The sequence below is a fragment of the Rhea pennata genome, chromosome 3, assembly GCF_028389875.1.
Source record: "Rhea pennata isolate bPtePen1 chromosome 3, bPtePen1.pri, whole genome shotgun sequence".
Taxonomy (NCBI): Eukaryota; Metazoa; Chordata; class Aves; order Rheiformes; family Rheidae; genus Rhea; species Rhea pennata.
The window spans coordinates 127,967,763-127,985,754 of NC_084665.1; the positions used below are offsets into that span (position 1 = coordinate 127,967,763).

Sequence of the window (17,992 nt, forward strand, 5' to 3'; positions counted from 1 at the left end):
TTGCCACAGATAAGAAACTATGCTATATAAACAAAAAACATAGTCAGCAAAGGTATACGTATCTTGTAGCAGGCACTCTGCTATGCAGCAGGTCTTGTCTGCAAGAATCAGTACACCAAGAATCCAGTAAATCTAGGAGAGGATACAAAAAAAATCAGGAGTCTTTACATCTATAGCTCTATATTTGGTGACCATGAAATAGTCACCAATCCTGCTTATAAATATTTGAGACTCTGACTGGATGGTTTCTTTATATTAATCCAATCCAGTTGGTGAACCCTGTCATACTGGTGGACCAGTTGTATGTAAGTCAAAGTTATTACTCTCCCTCTTCCAGTTCTCTCTTACACTGCAGAAAAAAATAACTGTGGGATAACATAATTTCTCTATTTCCCCCTCTGCACCTCCCATCTACACATGCTAACCAGTCTAGCCACAGCGCATCCCTAAATCTATCATGCTGCTGCCCTTTCTTTTTTGAAGTTGTGAAAGACTGCAAAATAATAGCACGTTATCTCCTCTGTCCAGATGGTGACTGTACCGTGTCATCTCTGGAGCCTTTGACCACCAGTATAATCCCCAAAGACAAAGCTTCTGGATTCACCCAGAGGGACCCATCTAGCCCTCAACTATGTCTGCTTCCAGCCCTTTAAAGTCTCTTTGATCCTTAGTATCATCTGTGAGATCCCATAAACATCAGGGTAATGAGAAGGAAGAGGTGGCAGCACATTTAACTGCAAAAATCGTATTAAACCCCTTCTTTTCATCCATGACAAGTGTCTTAATAATATGCGCTGAAGCTCCAGCAGACTACTAATAGTTACTTACTCTCTGATAAAAGTATTTGTCTACAAAAACTGCACTAAGGCAGCTAAAAACCACTGCTTTCTAGTCTTACATATAGGCAAATCCTTGAAGGACAAAGAAACATTAACTTCATGAAAAGGGGAGCGAAGATAAATCTTCACATTGTAGTGATGATCATCATGAGAGTGGTAAACAAGGTCTGACTCCTCTGGGGAATAACGGCTATTTAACTTCTCCTTTGTCACCATCTAGTTCAGCACATCATCTATGTTATGCAAAGGACATGTGGCAGCACCACGTCTTCTTAAGACACTATTCTCACAAACATATCTAGAGCAAAGTTTTAACAGCAGAACTAACACAGACCATGCCAGATAGCTACTGTAACAGAATGACCTGTTTACAGATTATAGAAATTTTTCAAAATACTTCACAACCTATCTAACACGACAGCATGAAGCATATAAAAGCAAGGACTCTTCAGAGTCAGAAAACGCACGAGTCTCGTAATTACCGCTGCTGCAGTTCCTGGCTGTGCAGTACTGCCATGCAGGACAGCTCCCAGCACTGGGCTCGCTGCCTGGACAGCTCAGCCTGGTCTGCTGGGCTGGGCGAGAAGTGTTCGGAGAAGTATTTGCCCTTGATCTCCTATCTTGATACTCGAGTGACTAGTGTGTTAATGTTATGTGTTAACTAACACACAGCATTCCTTTTAGAAAGAAATGGTATTTTAACAGCTCTCATCTTGGTCTCAACTATAGCAAAGCAGATGTTATCAGAGGTTGTACTAGTGCAACTGGTGTTTGTTCTCAAAAGGAGTAATTCCCTTAGGGGATACTTAGGAACAAAATAATGCTCCAGGCCCCTGCATGCACAAATCCCTCCCTCTGCTCTTTCCAGACTAAGGCAGGCCTTACTGATGTAGCACAGGAGAAAGCTTTAGGCATTATCTTTCCTAGGAGTAAATAAAGGCAGAGATTATGATTACAGTATGGACCAGTATACACTAAGAGGGACTAATGGTGTAATATTCTATTTTCCTTTGTTTAATCAAGGTGGTTAATACCAATATTGCTGGAACTAAACAAGAAAACATCGATAAAGTGAGTTACTAACCTTTGTTTTAATTTTGAAGGAACCATCTTAGAATAAAGTCTCAATAAGGCAATTAATTGATATTTCTTGAAGCCTCAAAACATCAACAAGTGAAAAGTTCTCAACAGTTCCTTCAATGAAACAATCAACGGTACGGAAATAAGTGTTTTATTTATTGGAGGTAAGATGGCAGCTGTAAGAGTTCCCTTTTTTACTTCAAATTTACTCTTCAGGGTAATATATAAAGATTTTGTAAGAGCTTTTATATGTGTGTGTGTGTGTGTGTGTGTGTAACAACTAAGAAAACAATGAAAACCAGCACCTTTAATACTAACATAACTGTCATAATTTTTTTATATAAAGCATTCATTGTATTGAACTCCAGTATCAGACTTTTCCCCCCCAATTTATATGCTAATCTCAGCTAGTCATAGGAATTGCAAGTGTGGCTCAGAGTGTACACCCACAATCAAAGCAAAGAAATACAGAATACAAGAAAAATGAATTTTTATTATGAATTAGTGTTGAGAAGTGCCACTGAAAACTTAATTACTGGACCGCTCTCCCCCAATAAAAAAAGATTAAAAACACATTGACTTTGTTGCCATATCCCTTTATGCTTGTAGAAGACTAGGCAGGGCTTAGACATAAGAGATATTTACCCAGAAATATCACAATGCAGGTTTTAGCTGACTTCATTCAGTTCACAAACTGAGTGCTCTATCCATTTTACTGGAACTTGGAATATAGTCTAAAATGCTAAATACTAAACCGTCTTGCTACAAATAGATGTAAGAGGGAATCTAGGTTAACAGAAGGAGTGAAAATATATTCATGCAAGCCTGTAGTTTTAAAGTTCTTCTTTCTTTTGCAAATCCCTAGAAATCCTGGAATGAAGGTGCAGGTCCCTGCATAGTGGATTAAAAAAAAACTTATTGATAATAGCCTTGCATTCCTTAATCAGTTTTCATGAAGCATTCAGAAGTAGCCTATTGCACATCCCCAGACTGAGACTACTGGCCTATACACTAAACTGATAGTAGGAAATATTATATGTATCCCCACAACACTAATGGCAGCCTAACACCAGGATGCCCATGCTATGTTTAAGTATTACTCAAGCTAGTTAGTATATGAGTGGGAGAAGCACAATGCTTCAGGCAAGATAAGTTATGCCAGTAAGTTGAGCTTCAGCACACAGCATTAGCGGGGTCGGACTATACGATCTCTAGAGGTCCCTTCCAATCTCAACCACTCTGTGATTCGGTAATTCTGTATAGAGAAGTAACATTCCCATCTCAGATTTTTCTCTCTCCTTAGCAGAAAGCTATTTTAAGAAGATAAGAACATTTTTAACAATCCTCCTGGTTCAGACTGAGGGTCTATATAATCTAACACTCTGCTTCCAGCTGTGACCATAAACAGACTATTAGGGAAAGCGAAAGTGATATTTTGACAGTTCTCTGAAATACTTGGCTTAACATGCAACAAAAGCCAGGAAAGACACTGTAATGTTGGCAATTAGCAAGAAGTTATTGACAACAAAAAGCATCATTTTGTTTTAACTCTTAGCATGCCCACTTAGGGTGGAGTATTGTGTGCCATTCTCATCTCTGCACCTCAACAAGGACAGAGTTGGAAACAGTACAGAGAAGGGTAACTAAAATGATTACTGGAATGAAGCAGCTGAATTGCAAGAAGAAAGCCCAAACAGCTGGGAATTTTCAAATTGGAGAGCAAAGGCCTGAGGGATAAAACTGAGGTTTCCAAAAATCACAAATGCATCAGAGAAAGTAAACGCAGAACAATATTGCACAATACTGTAACAGCAGGGTATTCAGTGAAACTAGCAGGAGACTAGTTTAAAACAGGTTAGAGAATAAGTATTTCTTTACACAGTGGCCAGTGAACTTCTAGAGTCTGTTTTCACTAAAGAGTTAGGTAGGTCGTATTGTATTAAAAAAAAAAAAATCATCAATAATAGGTCCATAAAATCATACTAAAAGGAACAGACAAGGATATACCCTCTAACATCCGTAATCTAGGAACTGGGGAAGCATAAGGGAAGCAGGCCACAGACAGTGGCAAGGCTTGCATCCTTTCCCTAAAGGGTACTTCTTATTGCTATTAGCAATACTGGGCAAAACACTGGGCAAAAGGGACCATTAGTCCAACTCATCCAGGCATTTCTTACATTTCCTAATGCCTTCCCATCCTTTGGAAATTTTCAGCTTAGGGGATGAGTCTAATGAGTACCTAAACACTCTTCCAAGTTCTTGTTTGGTCTCCTCCAACTTTTTGCATCTACAATATTTTCTAAGACTTCCACAGCTCTGTTGCTAGCAGTTTGAAGAACCATCTCTTCCCCTTTGTTTTGACCTGGCTTTGACCAGCTTCATTTGACAGACCCTAGCTCCTGTGCTGTAAGATAGTGGTGAACAGTCAATTCGTATTCACCCTCAAGATGTCACTTAAGTTTTTTAAGGAGGCTGTAGAATCTTAATATGCCTCATATGGGAGCTGTTCCATAAGCCACTGATCATTCTTCCTGTTCTTCTCTGGAACACTTTCCATTCAAACACACTTTTGCTTCAGATAGATCAGAACTTCACACAGTACTCAAGCTATTTGTGAACCACAGCAACACAACAACGTCTGGGCATTCCTTTTAATCCTGTTATATTTTCCTAATTATTCCAAATATCTGATTTGTATTTTTGCTTTCTTACTGCTCTGTTCAGCTTTTGGATGATAATGAAATAGAACAAAACATTGCAAGTCCAAGAAAATATGCTGACTGCTACCATTGATATGAAGAACATTATTTCCTCCTCCCGTATTTTTATATGTATAAATAACCCACATATTTACCACTTTGAATTCCTTCCACTGTTTTGTAGCTTAATGTATGAAAATGTAATCTCAAGACAATCTTTAGAATTCTTCATTCTGGTTTGTCTTAAACTTTAAGGTATTCACAATAGCATCAACAGATTTTCTCACCTTACTGCTAACTCATCTAGATCATTTACGCATCTACTGAACTGCACAGATCCCTCGGGCATTCCACTGTTAATTTCCACTGGAAGAGGAGACCAGCTATTTCTATCACATACTCCCAATCTTTACAATAACCTATTCTTTCTAGGACTTTCCTACCTTACCTATGTACAAGGTGCAGATATTATAAAATGTTTTCTGGCAAGTCAAAAAGACTATTAGCTGGATCACTTATCCATGTTTGTCAAATCTCAGAGAATTCAGAGATTCTTAAGGCAGGACTTCCCTTTGCATAAAGCACACTCACTTTCCCTAAGTAACATTTATTCAAGCAGCTTTTCAGTAAGGCAAAAAACAAAACAAAACAACCCCCTCCAAGTCCCAAAAGTCTTCAGTTAATCTGGTTTTGTTTCTTTAATATCCCAAGTTCTACCTTTCAAAGGGGGAAATAAACAATTAGGTATGTAACAAATTGTTTATAGTTTATCACTTTGACCTCAGTTACTTGCTTTAGCTCCATTTTTTCTCCTTAAATTAGATTTTAAAAGATTCTTACAACTTACCAGAACCAATTTTAAAATAAAAGTAACTCTGGCTTTGTCTTTAGTATAACTTGTAATCCCTAGCCACATCCAAACGGGCAGTTGATAGGTTTTTCAAACAAGGCAAATTTAATGGCAAGAGTCTCTATTCTCTTTTTAAATAAAAAAAGCTTATCAAGTCTGGTACAAAACTGCTCTATGGAAAAATCTTATAATGCCTTGGCTTTAGACTATTAAACAGGAATAACTAAATTAAGGTTATTTACTGTCCGAACAAACATTCAAAAGTGAAGACACATGATCACCTTTTCTGTTCTCAATATGCAGTTTAGCCTATCCATCACCTAGGATTCCTGAGCACTACAGAAATACAAGTAAACTTAATTTGCACAAGTCTCTTATGGAAAGTCCTGTATGAACTAGACTATAGAGAAAAAGAGACTTAAGTTTATGGTTGAAGTCCCATCATGAAAGTTCTCTAAAGAAAGCTTAGATAACTATCAGTGGATTTTTTTTTAAGGTGGTGGGGGGAAGCGATTATGTGTAAACTCAAGGAAGGCTTTTGGGGATAATGGTAACTAGTGAAGTATCATAATAACAAGAAAAGCGCAAGTATACAAGCTTTTCTGCCTGAATATAGAACAAAACCAGGTTAACTAAACTGTTTGCAAGACAGTAGACTTGTGGCTGAAAAAAAGTTGTACTAATAAATAAGCAATTTCCATTTTGTTCATAGTAACTCTTATTATTTTTATTTCATTCACACCAAATGTTTGTGCAGCAAGAAAATAGTCAAATACTACTAAACCACTGAAGAACACACTAGTCAAAACTACAAATCTTCTATTGATTGTTCAGCATAGAATTCTGGCATTTAGTTAACTGACAGACAACTCAAAATATGCATTCTTGATCTGTCTAAATATTTAATGTAACAGACTAACATACAAACACATCCAGAGTATTTCATATTCAGTTATACCAAACTAGACAAATTCTGCAGTCAGAGAATATTTTAGTATATACTAAAATACATCTTTAAGCGGTATTTGTTTATATATTTAATTAATTTTAGATATTTTACATAAACATCTTTCAGATTTCTGTTACAAATTATTTGTCAATTAAAGGCCTAAAACATATATACTGGTAGAAGAATTGAGTCTTACCTCCATTGCTAATGCAGCTGTTTGCTGGTCATAATGATTCAGAAGATTAGGCATAAAGGTGGTATTGTAAGGCAGATCCTGGCACATCCGCAAGATGATGGGCTCACAAGAAAATAAACTGTGCCCTCTTGTGTGCCCCACCAAAACATCCAAAAGCCAAAGGTAACAGAACATCCAGCCAGCAGCCATCCTTCCACACGAATGGGGCCACTTATTGAGCCTAGTCAGAAAACTCTTTAAACTCCTCATGTATCTTCAGATTTCACTTTAATACCAATATTTTCAGTCCTTGTTTAAGGCTCTTCAAAACTTGAATGCTTTTTGTATACAACACTGTTTGCTCAGTCCAGATGACATGATTGAGAAAGAGGTGTGAGACATCTTGCTTTTTCTTTTCACATTATTATACAGCGTGTATTAGGTTAAGGTATTAAAATGTTTATCCACATTCCCACACAACTGACCCCATCCTGACTGAACAGCAGTCAAGTTCTTCTTTTGTTAGATGACCTGAAACAAAAAATGGAATACAATAGAGTCTTGTAATTATTTAAAGTATTTAAATAGTCGGACAAATTGCTTGAAATTATCAAGTGTAAGAGACAATTGCAAGATTAGAAGGTCTCTTGCTAAGTCTTAATTCTGGTTTCAGATTTTTCTTGTGCAAAAAAGGTGATGTGCTGTAAAATTTATCTAAAATGGATTGGGGAAAAGCAGAATATATTTACTATAAAGTAAATATTTTTAGAAAAATCCACACTTCAAATTTAACCAAGCGAGGATTACAGTTATTGACCAAATTCAAAACAAATTATTTATGACTCAGCATCTCCACAGATACTTTCACAGTGATAGCATCTTTAGTTGCATGGTCACATAGCTTCTGCTGAATAATTATAAAACAAAAACAAAATATCACCACCACCAATACACAAGTCACAACTTGTAGCTTTGAAGAATACTGTATTGCCTAGCAAGTCGCATTCACAGTTTGGCTAGCTGTCCTGAAACACAACTACTTTACTTGTGCACAAATCCCAGATATACGTCAGCCTCAAAAGATTAAATACAACAAGGAGTTATGCCCTATTCAGAACAACTTCACCAAATCACACACCAAGAAGAGAGCTGCTCAGATCAGTCACTGCTCCTGTTTTATAGGGACTGGATCAACGTCCGATCAGTACAAATGTCCAACGTACAAATGGGAAAACCCACTCTTACATAGAGGCCTTGGGTCTACTCCATTGCTGTTTGCCATGCCTCACCAAGTACCTTGTACTGTTTTCCACACAACCTAGAAGATATTGCCCTCACCATAGCACTTTCTCATTTCTGTGCTATCTGCAGTATGGTGCACCCCAGAAATCATCGTAGCAGCTGAGGATAAACCAGAAAATGGCAAATTTTGATCATCCCTTTCTCCACACACTGTAAGATGGAAACTGCAAAGGTGGCCATGTACGGTTGTTCTGCCGGTTCCATAATACCTATAGAGCCAACTTAAACAGCAGTCTTTCCCTAGGGCTGGATCTGCACTTTCTCAGCATTGAGGAGCCGGAGGTAGAACAAGTAGAACAGGGACTCAGCATATTGCACCAGTCTACTAGAAAAACAAACTCTGGAATCAGAGGCTAATGCAGCAAAAAAAGCAGCCAGAGTACAAAGAAGCCCTTTTCTTATAACAGTTTTATCTTACTGCAATGAACCAGCAAAATTCAGTCAATTGCTTTAAAAAAGAAAATAACTGCTTGCATTAAAAGGTAAGATTGGAAATTCTGTTCAAACTAGAAAACACCAAGTACTCCATCAATATTCCCAAGATGAAGCAATGGCAAATTTGAACAGACTTCCAGTTTTGAGAGTAATTGTTTTCCTTAGATATTCAGGAAGAGAAATAAATTCTGCAAGTCAGAGAAGGAAAAAGTTATTCTCCTCTCCCCCCTAATGCAAACATAGTGAGACATAAAAAAAAAAAAAAAAGTTCATTGTCAGACCTCTCCTGGAAAAGTCGTATCAGCTGATCAAAAGTTATATACGCGCTTTCACTTACACACGCCCATCTTACGGTCAGAAAATTTAGATACCACACATCTCTAATACAGTGGATGTGCAGCAATGATTTTGACTGTTCCTGTTCAACACTGGCTGTTAAAAACAAACAAGAAAAAGACCAAGATGCTAAACATAATGATGTTAATTTAAATTCATTGACATGTTGCTTCCAGACTGCTTACTCCGTCACAGCTGTTGACAAGGAATCAGCACTCAAGTACATTAAAAAAAACACGAATAGTAAAACTGTCCTAAACCTAGAAAAAGTAAAATGTTACAAAGAAAGCAGACAATAGAACTTTCTAAACCTCAAGTTAGGCAGCAGAATCAAACAATACAGCTCAAATCAAAGCATCTGGATGATATCCTGAAGCAAGCCAATATTGCTGGGAAGAGCAGTCAGCACATTGAAACTGAAAGATCAAAATTAGCCACAACATTTAAGACTTGTTACAGCTAAGCATGCCTGATTTTCATCCAATTTCAAGTTCACATGCCCTTGAGAAGTTGTGCCCTTCCGACTGAAGAAAATCATTCCTCAGACTTCCCCCACAACACACACACAGTTTGGTGTATCTTTAAAGAAGACACAAGCTGTTTCGCCTTCCAGACAGCATTACTTAATCCTGAAGGTTCCTGCAGATTCCTACCTCCTGATGAGAGTATTACAAATTACAGACAGAACCACTTCCAGTTCAGTTCTGTTCAAGCGACCTAACCCCCTCTGAATCTGGTGCTTTGATTTTAATAATGGTTCCCCAAATTCACCAAAAGAAGCTTCAAGTTTTTTTTTTTTTAAATACTTCGGCCATTAATTCAAAAAGACTACTGAATAGTTTAGGTGAAGTGAACTTTCAGTGTAGATTAGCGATTGCCTCTTTAGCACAGATTTGTGGTCTCTAACTCAGATGCCACTCTAGCAGTGATTAAACAATAATAAGAGAAGTTCAGAAGTAACGTAAGATGAACTGTACCCACAGCAGTATTGTGTTAAAGTTCGCACTACAAACATTGGGTAAATTTAGTCAGGACCTAGAGCCTGGTCGCTTCTTGTGAAAAAGTCCAAGTAGACTTCGTAGAAAGCATCACATTAATGACATTCAAAGTACGGTGACTCCAAACAAATCTACTTTCCCACACATCAGACCGAATCTGCATGTGCGTGTTTTCAATAAACCATGAGAAGTTAACTGTAAAAAAGCAGAAAAACAGCAGTCCTTACAACACTTTCCTGTTTTACACTCAAGATCTCATTACTATACAGTATCATAAAAGGAAATTAAGCAAATACCTACTAGCGTCAGAAAAGAACGTTAAATTATAAAGTCCAGTCATTCAGTGCCCTTTCACTGAGAAAAAAAGTCTAGGTAGAATTAAGAAAAAAAAAAAGACCGTATCGTTGCAAAAGCCAAAGGAGGCTGAAGTTTTGCTTTCTAACAGTTTGGCTATAAACTAGTGTCAAATATAGATGACTTATTAATTTGCGTAGATAAATGAGTGCTGTAACATGCAATTTTTAGTTTCAAGGTATTCTTTTTTTTTTTTACCACAAATCCACTTTTGTATGCTATTTGTTAAGCCTATACATGTGAATTTTTGTGGTTATTTTTATATGTATATAGAAACAAAATGAAACATATTTTATGACACTGAAGACAAAAGAAGAGGACCAACCTATCCTCCCTAATGCACTAAAGAAAGAAAGAAAGCAAGCAAGCTGTGGGCAAAAAAGGTAGGAAACAACTAGTTGATTTGTGTGGTTATGGATTTATACATTATTTATATTCATATAAGCCCATCCAATTCCTACTCTAAAGGTTAAATTAAGATATGCATAGAAGACTATTATAAAGAGTGAAAATCAAAGTTTAAAAAAAATCTGCTTGTGGGAGTCAATCAAATGAATTTCGAAGTTACTAAGGGGGCAGCAGGAGGAGCAATGAGAAAAACTGTGTAGGTGGATATATTATATTCATGATGACCTGTCTCAGAGAAATGAGGTGGCACAACAAACTAGAACCCTCCTGTAAAACTAGGGGCAGAAGGGGAGAGTGTCAGCTTGGTCATTCCCCATCCAATTCTGATCATGGAGGGAGAAGAGGAACTCACTGCACAGCATGCAAGCATAGACCTTATTTCCACAGCTCATCTTCACCCACATATAAGGGGAAAAGGAGAATAATATATTCTAACTCCATTCTAATTAGTCAGTGGGAAAGAAACTCCAGTGCTGTACTCCCTTATTCCACTTCCATTATGCATTATGGAATGTATGGAAGAACCACACTATAATGCCCCACATCCTCTATTTCAATTAGGAGAGGATGGAGAAAGGACATTTCCCCATTCTTCTGTATGTTCACACTCCTCCTCACCGTACTAGGAGGCAAAATGAAGAAGGGCACACAGTTTCTCCTCTCTCTGCTCCCAGTGACACAACAGTCACTGCTCCACTCCCAGCAGGGAGAATGAGAAGGTAGAAACCTTTTCAGATTAGCTTCTCTGTGTATATGGAGGGAAAAGAAAGAGGACTTGTCTCCTACTCACGCTGGATCTCTATCATATTGGAAACAGCAGGGGTAGAAGAGGGAAAAGTCTAGCTCGCATATTCTTGCATTACTATTACACTGCAAAGGAGGACAAGACAAGCATCATCTTATTACAAAGGGTGAGAGAGAAAACAGGAGCTGGACAGATCTAGCATTCTCCATTTGAGTTCATGTTGCATTGCAAGCTAGAGGAACTGGAGGGGGAGCTAGCTCACATCCCTTGCATTAGAAGGGAAGTTAGGGTGCAGGCTGCACTAGCATCCCCTTTCCCTTCGTATCCTCACTGCGTTTTAAAGGGAGAAGGAGCGACTGTGTGCATGGGATCCTCTTGGATTCCTGCTGCACTGCAAAGGAAAAGGGAGGGTGCATGTGCCTAAGATTAGCACCCCTTACCCTGGGGTGTTGCACAGCAAAGGGGAGCGTGCATGTGCACAGTGCTACAGCAGCCCAGTGGTCCCTGCTGCACCGCGAAGGTAAAAGAGGAGCAGGGGGGAGCGATTAACATCCCTTTCCTCCTGGGTCACTGCTGCTGCATTGCAAAAATAAATAAATAAATTTTAAAAAGGGAAGTGCGCGGGACTAGCAACCTCCTGGGTCTACCGCAGAAGGAAAGTGCGGGGGGGGGGGGGGGGAGAGGACTGTCATCCCCTTCCCCCGGGGCCCCCAAGGGGCTGCTGGGGCAAAGAGGGGCAGTGCACGGCGCTGCCCCCCACCTTCCTTTGGGTGCCCGCCGCACTGCACGGAGGGGGAATGGGACTAACCCCTCTCTCCGGCGCCCCCTCCCCTCCGAGGGGCGGCGGGAAAGGGGGAAGGGGGGGGGAGGACGGGACATACGGGACCAACGGGACGGAGCGCGGCACCAGCCTCCGCCGCCCGGAGCCGGCACTCGGCCCTGCGCGCCCACAGGGCCGCTTCACGGCCGCCCCCGGCACCGCCGCCGGGTGTCGGCGAGCGAGGGGAGGCCCCCGGGAGAGAGAGAACCGGCATCCCCGAGGGAAAGCCCCGGCCAGTCCTCCTCCTCCGCCCCGGCCCCGCTCCGCGCCGTTACCTCAGCGCCGGGTCCCGCCGCTCCGGCCACAACGCGTCTCCCCTCAGGTGGCGGCGACGGCGGCGGCGGCGCAGGGAGGCAACGGCCGCGCCTCCGCGCGCCCGACCCCGCCGCAGCGCCCGCCCCGCCCCCCGCGCCCCGCCCCGCGCCCTGCCGAGCCGCGCGAGCCAATCAGAGCCAGCCGGGCGGGCAGGTTGCTAGGTTGAGCCGACCCCCCCTCCACCCCTCCTCCGCCGACGGGCTTTGATTGGCTGCCGCCCTCCTGGGATTGGCGGGAGGGGGGCAGTTGCCATAGCGACGCGAAGCGGCCTGGCGCGGGGGGGGGGGGAAGGAGGCCAGGTGAGGGGGGCGGCGCGGCCCGGCGCGGCCCGGCGCGGCCCGGCGGGGACTTGGGGGGGGGGGGGTGGCGACGCGGGTCTGGTGGGAAAGGGGCGAAGCCTCAGCACGAGCCGCGCCGTGCGGTGCCCGCGGGGGAGGCGGCGCTGCGGGCGCTGCGGGCGAGGCGCGAAGGGCCCCGGGGCTGCCCGCCAGGCCGGGGCAGGGATGGGGGAGGCCCAGGGTCTCTGCGCTGCCCTGGGGCCCTGGGGGAGATCTCAGCGTAATGCCCACAGGGACCGGGCCCAAAGGCAGCGTGCGGAGGGCAGAACCTCGGCAAAAGGCCGCAGGGGTCTATTGCCGCGAGCACGGAGCAGCGGGACTTCGCTAAGGAGTGTTAACGTGGGGGTGGGGGGGGCTGGCGGGGCGTCCACGGGGGCGCTGGGCAGCCCTGAGTGCTGCGGGGCTGGGGCAGTTCGGGTGGGCTTCGAGGTAAGGGCATCGCGGGTCGCCCCGTGAGATCTGGCGTAGAGAGGGACGTGCTTTGTTCTCCAGGGGGAGAAGGGATGTTGCTGTTGTGCTATCCAGGAGAAGGTGCGAGGGGTCGATACCAGCGCGAGGCTGTTGGTTCCCCTGGGTGCAATATCATAGGGACGCCTATGCGGTGACAGCTCCTGGTAGGACCCCGGCTCTGCAGGACACAAGGAGATTGATTGGTGCCAAGCATGGAGGGGACACCGGTGCTTCTGGGCCCTGGAGAACATCAGTAGCATGGACCAAGCGAGGAGTGGTTGGGTATTATTGACACCACTGGAGAGGGGAGATCATGGGCTCTGCTGATACGCTGGAGACCTAGCTGATGCTGAGGAGCTGAGTGATGCTGTGAGGTAAAGGGAACGGGTACAGCAGTTAAAGCAGCACCACATGAACATTGGTTGGGGCGGTGCTATGGGGGAGCGCACAGGATTTTGACTGTGCGGGTCCCTGGGGAGGTCTAGCTCCCTGGGTGGTGCATAGAAGTGCTGGCGCCTCCGGGGCATCATGGAGTGGAGAGGAACATGGAGCTTATGACACGCTGCTGGGCCATGGGCCATCGTCACCATGCTCAGGCCAGCATTTGGTGCCCTGGTGTGCACAGCAGCAAGGGTAGCACACCCTGGGAGGTGGTAAGGCTACTGATCTCCTGGCATGAAGGTGCACAGAGGTGCTGATGCTGGGGAGAGCCCAAAATGTCAGCACCATGAGGTCTCGGGAATCCCAGGCTGTGGGAGCAGGGGCAGCCCCCTTGGTAGGGCTGCTGCGGGTGTTTGGGTTTATCAGCACTGTGCTGATGCCATATTCTGGGGCTTATTGATGCTGTAGCATTGGTACCCCAGAAATCCTCGAAGCCAGATGGGCAGACATCTGTGCCAGGCTCACAGTGCCTTCCACCGGACTGGGGATGTCTGTGAAAAGACTGATGTGATAGGGAGGAGTGCTGGCAGTATCAGGCAGTCAGAGCAGAAGTGTTAACCGAGGAGAGAGCATCACTGTGCAAGGATGTAGGTAGCAAATGTGGCAGGCCTGGGTGATATCAGTGCTTTGCAGCTTGTGGCTTAAGGGCTGGCCAAAGGTAAAGGAAGCAGGGGGCCTCCTTGTTGGTGTAAAACGTTGCGCTTGTGCACTTAGCCTGCTGCCTTTCCCTTGTCATCTTTCTAGGCTTCCCCCTACATAGAAATACCTTTTCACATCATCTTTTACCTCCAGAGCTATCCTCTTGATTTTTTCCATGTTGAATGCCCTGTAGTGTGGGCTGTATTCCAAGCTATCTTTCTATTGCTGCTGTTGTTTACTGCATTTCTTCTGTGAGATTCATCAACATACTGCTTACTGTTGATATAAAAATTTACAATATTCTGGTCTGAACTTTAGATTCTTTCAGTTAAATTTTGTTTATTTGCACCTGAACGCCTTGACTGTACATGGATTAATGTGACAAGACAATTTCTCTGCAAAATGCTTCCTTAAACCTCTGAATGCACTAGGCCCTGTTGAACTACAGCAGCTTACTGCTATGGAGATGTGGTCAAAAACATTAATAAAGTGGGTCTGCTTCTGAAGGATTTGTTTTGCGTATGGTTTACCCAAACCTCTGGAATGGCATTCCAGAGGATTAAGCACAGATTAACCCAGCTAAAGGAAATGATTGTAATGCCCTTAATATGATATGATCATTCTGTATTGTTAATCTCAAATGCAAGGTTTTTTAAAAAACTATGAGCTTCACTCTATGGAAATCAGTGGGAGTATTTCTACTGGCTTCAGTGGGATTTCCATCGGCCTTGGAACTGCCTTGCTATGTTAAACAATGACATTCATGTTTGTTGTCTTATGAAGTTAATGTGTGCCTTCTTGGTGCATCTCAAAAAGCATATGTGTGTCAGTCCAGACTGGCAAGCTGAAACATCGTTCTTCATGCTGTATTTTGGCTTTTCCTTATTCCTCTCTAGTACCTTCCCTGTCATCCAAGTTGTTAATGAAATTACTGGTTAGAGCTTGACCCTGCACAAACAGCATGGATCCCTACTCAATATATCCTTTCATTTCCCTTTATCTTTTTAACATTTGCCTTCTTCTGGACTCACCGGCTCTTCACATTGTGTAAGATAACTGCTCTGAAAGAGCTGGAGATCTCTGTGCATCCTTGTCTGAAGCTACTCAGATAAGCAGCTTGAAAACACTGTATATATTCACAAAACTTATTTTTTCTCCAAACCTCTTTGCACTAGTGTTTGTTTTATCTGCCATCCACTTCTAGACTTTTTGTTTTTCCTAGGAGATGGATGATAAATGCTTTTATAGTGTCAATAGCTTTCCTTCCCCGTATAGTGAACCAACATTTTCCTTACGTATATCTAAAGCTTGTTAACCTCGTCTCACGTCTCTTGCTTGTGTTCAGATCAGCTGAGCTAGATGAATTTCATCCTAGGATATGTGAAGAACCAGCTGGAGCAATCTCTGGAATGTTATTTTGGGCAAGCAGTCCAAAGATAACGACTATTGCAGAGGAGAAGCGGGGCCCCAGCTAGAGAACTTGACAACCGCTGGTCTGTACAGTACACTGGCCACTTTTTAGTGTATAAAGTTGCTGCAGCGCCATCACTGTGTCACAGATTAATGTGCTGATCAGTGTTACCCTAGGCTTTTGGAGAAGCAGGGTTCACTCTTAATCTTGCCAGAGATAGGGGGAGTTGGTATAAAGACAAGGGCAGGTTTTGCCTTTGGCAACAGACAGCTGTAGTCAGTAAACCAAGTCTTGTCTTAGAAGGTCTGTGAATAACTTGCAATTCAATTTCTAAGCTAGCTGTGTATTATAGGTAAGATACTCCTAGATTTTCTAACTCTGTTGGCTCATCTGGTATATCCCATGAAATTGAGGATCTCCTAATAAATAAGCACGCTGGATCCTAGCATATACAGCGTGCGTTTGAGGAACGCAAATAAAACATGCTCCAAAGTGACACTGCACAGTCCCGGCTTCACCAAAGAATTTGTCCTGTAAACACAGGCCGCCGAGGCTGGTCTTGGGGCTGCTGCCAGATGGTTCCCGGCCTTCCTCCCTTCCCTGGGATTTTGAGTGTAGCTGGCGAGGCTGAAGCAGAGCGCGAGCGGTGGTTGTGTGCCTGTGCGAGGAAAGGGGGGACAGCAGGCTGGCACGCTGCGCGCAAAGTTGAAATCTTTGGCTGCGCTCACCTCCTTACTTGATGCTACCCGCCTTTGCAGCCCTGTTTACACATCGTGCTTCTCCTATCCAGTGCAGTTCAGGCAAATGCAGATTTACGGAGTGTGTGGCTGGGAACGTGACTTCTGGCAGGTGTGCTGCGAGCCCCGTGCTTGGCGCGCGGGAGCGTAGGAGGGTGCAGAGGCACCACTGTCCCTTTGGGCTGCGAGCTGCTGGCAAGCCAGGGCACAGAGGTGCTGTGCGAGGGCAGCCGTCCCAGCAGCAGGCAAGCAGGCCTGCGCAGGGGAGACAAACTGGAACGGTAATCCAGGCTTGGGAGTGTGCTGCGGTGACAACTGATGGTTTTGTGACTAATGTAGAAGGTTATCCCTGAAAAACAGGGCATAGTTGCCTGAACCTGTTTTTTGGCAGTAGGGCTGTTTCTCCAGCTTGCAATATTGCATTTTCCAAGCATTGAACAAGGCAGGGACATTGCAGGAAAAAATAATAAACAAAACACTTCCCAACCCACTAAGTGATCCCATAGTAATGCATTTACCCAAACGCACCTAACAAGTTGCACAAAAGCCTCGAACATTTGCCAACTTCAGAATGTGAGGCTTTGAAACCTTTGCAAGTCTTTTAGCTCTTAGTGGTGTCTCTGTGGGAAGCTGGAATTGCTTTCTGCATACAGTAAATTATTTAAAAATCTCCAGCAAAAAGAAACAAACTCAGACTCTTGAAATGAACTTATTTTCTAGCATTGGAACCGTATTATGTTACTGGATGCAGAGAGAAAAATATAACAGCTCTTTCATTTATTCTTTTTACTTCTTTGATTCCATAATAAGGAAGGAGAGAAAGGGAGGAAAAACTAATCAAAAAAGGTGATGTGCCCAGGCAGATCCTGCAGTATTTTTTGAAGATGAAACTCCCATTGATATAGACAGGAATTTTGTCTGGATAAGGAGTGAGGGCTTTCATGAAGGTGTGTCTTGTGAGCCTGAGTGTATTTGCTGTAAAGTGCATTTGCTGAGGGCTGTGAGGTGCTTGGATTCAGGGCAGGATGACAATGCCATATTGGAGTGTTTACAAAACAATAAATAACTATATGAAGGGACCTATGATATTTTTTTAATATCGTAAAGTTACAACTTGGTTTTCAGGCTGCTGCAGTTTAAGTCTCCAGTTTGGAGCCCTGAGCTGAGCACTGACATAACCCTGCTGAAGCTAGCTGCAGGGCAGAGGATGAAGGAAAAAAGGCTTTTCATGAGTTTGGGCCAACACATATGAAGAAAGAGCTTTGTCTGAAAACAGTTCAGTTATTTGGTGTCACAAAAGGGAAGGGAAGGGAAAATTCCATTAAATGTCCTATTTACTTCACATCTGTAATTTCGGTTTAAAAAGAAAAAAAGCAATGTAGTTTGTCCAAACTGTCGTAACCAATCTGCCTGAAGACAGGATCCTGAGAGATTTCAGTCAGTTCTGAACCATTTTGAATTTCATTCTCTCAGTTAAGTGTGATACAAACAAATAGGCTCTTTGAGACCTGGCATTATATGCCCATCAAAATGAGTAAAAACCTATTTTGTATCACTTAAAAAAGAAACACAGGTCAGTATACTAAGATATCTACAATTTTCAGTACCAACAACTGGAAAGAGAAATTTAATTTGCATTCTAACTTGCTACAAATGCCGTGTTGTGATCAT

General features: G+C 43.0%; 1 protein-coding gene across 1 annotated transcript in view; it reads right to left on the minus strand.

Annotated features, from left to right (window-relative positions):
- Window positions 1–12,335, minus strand: part of FZD3 (frizzled class receptor 3) — a 56,294-nt gene extending 43,959 nt beyond the window's left edge. Inside the window, exons 1-2 of the mRNA XM_062573309.1 lie at window positions 12,266–12,335; window positions 6,614–7,123 (exon numbers count right to left, since the gene is read on the minus strand). Of these exons, the coding sequence (XP_062429293.1) occupies window positions 6,614–6,862 (249 nt within the window). The 5' untranslated portion in view covers window positions 6,863–7,123; window positions 12,266–12,335. The remainder of the gene's footprint in view (window positions 1–6,613; window positions 7,124–12,265) is intronic.
- Between the last annotated feature and the right edge of the window lie 5,657 nt (window positions 12,336–17,992).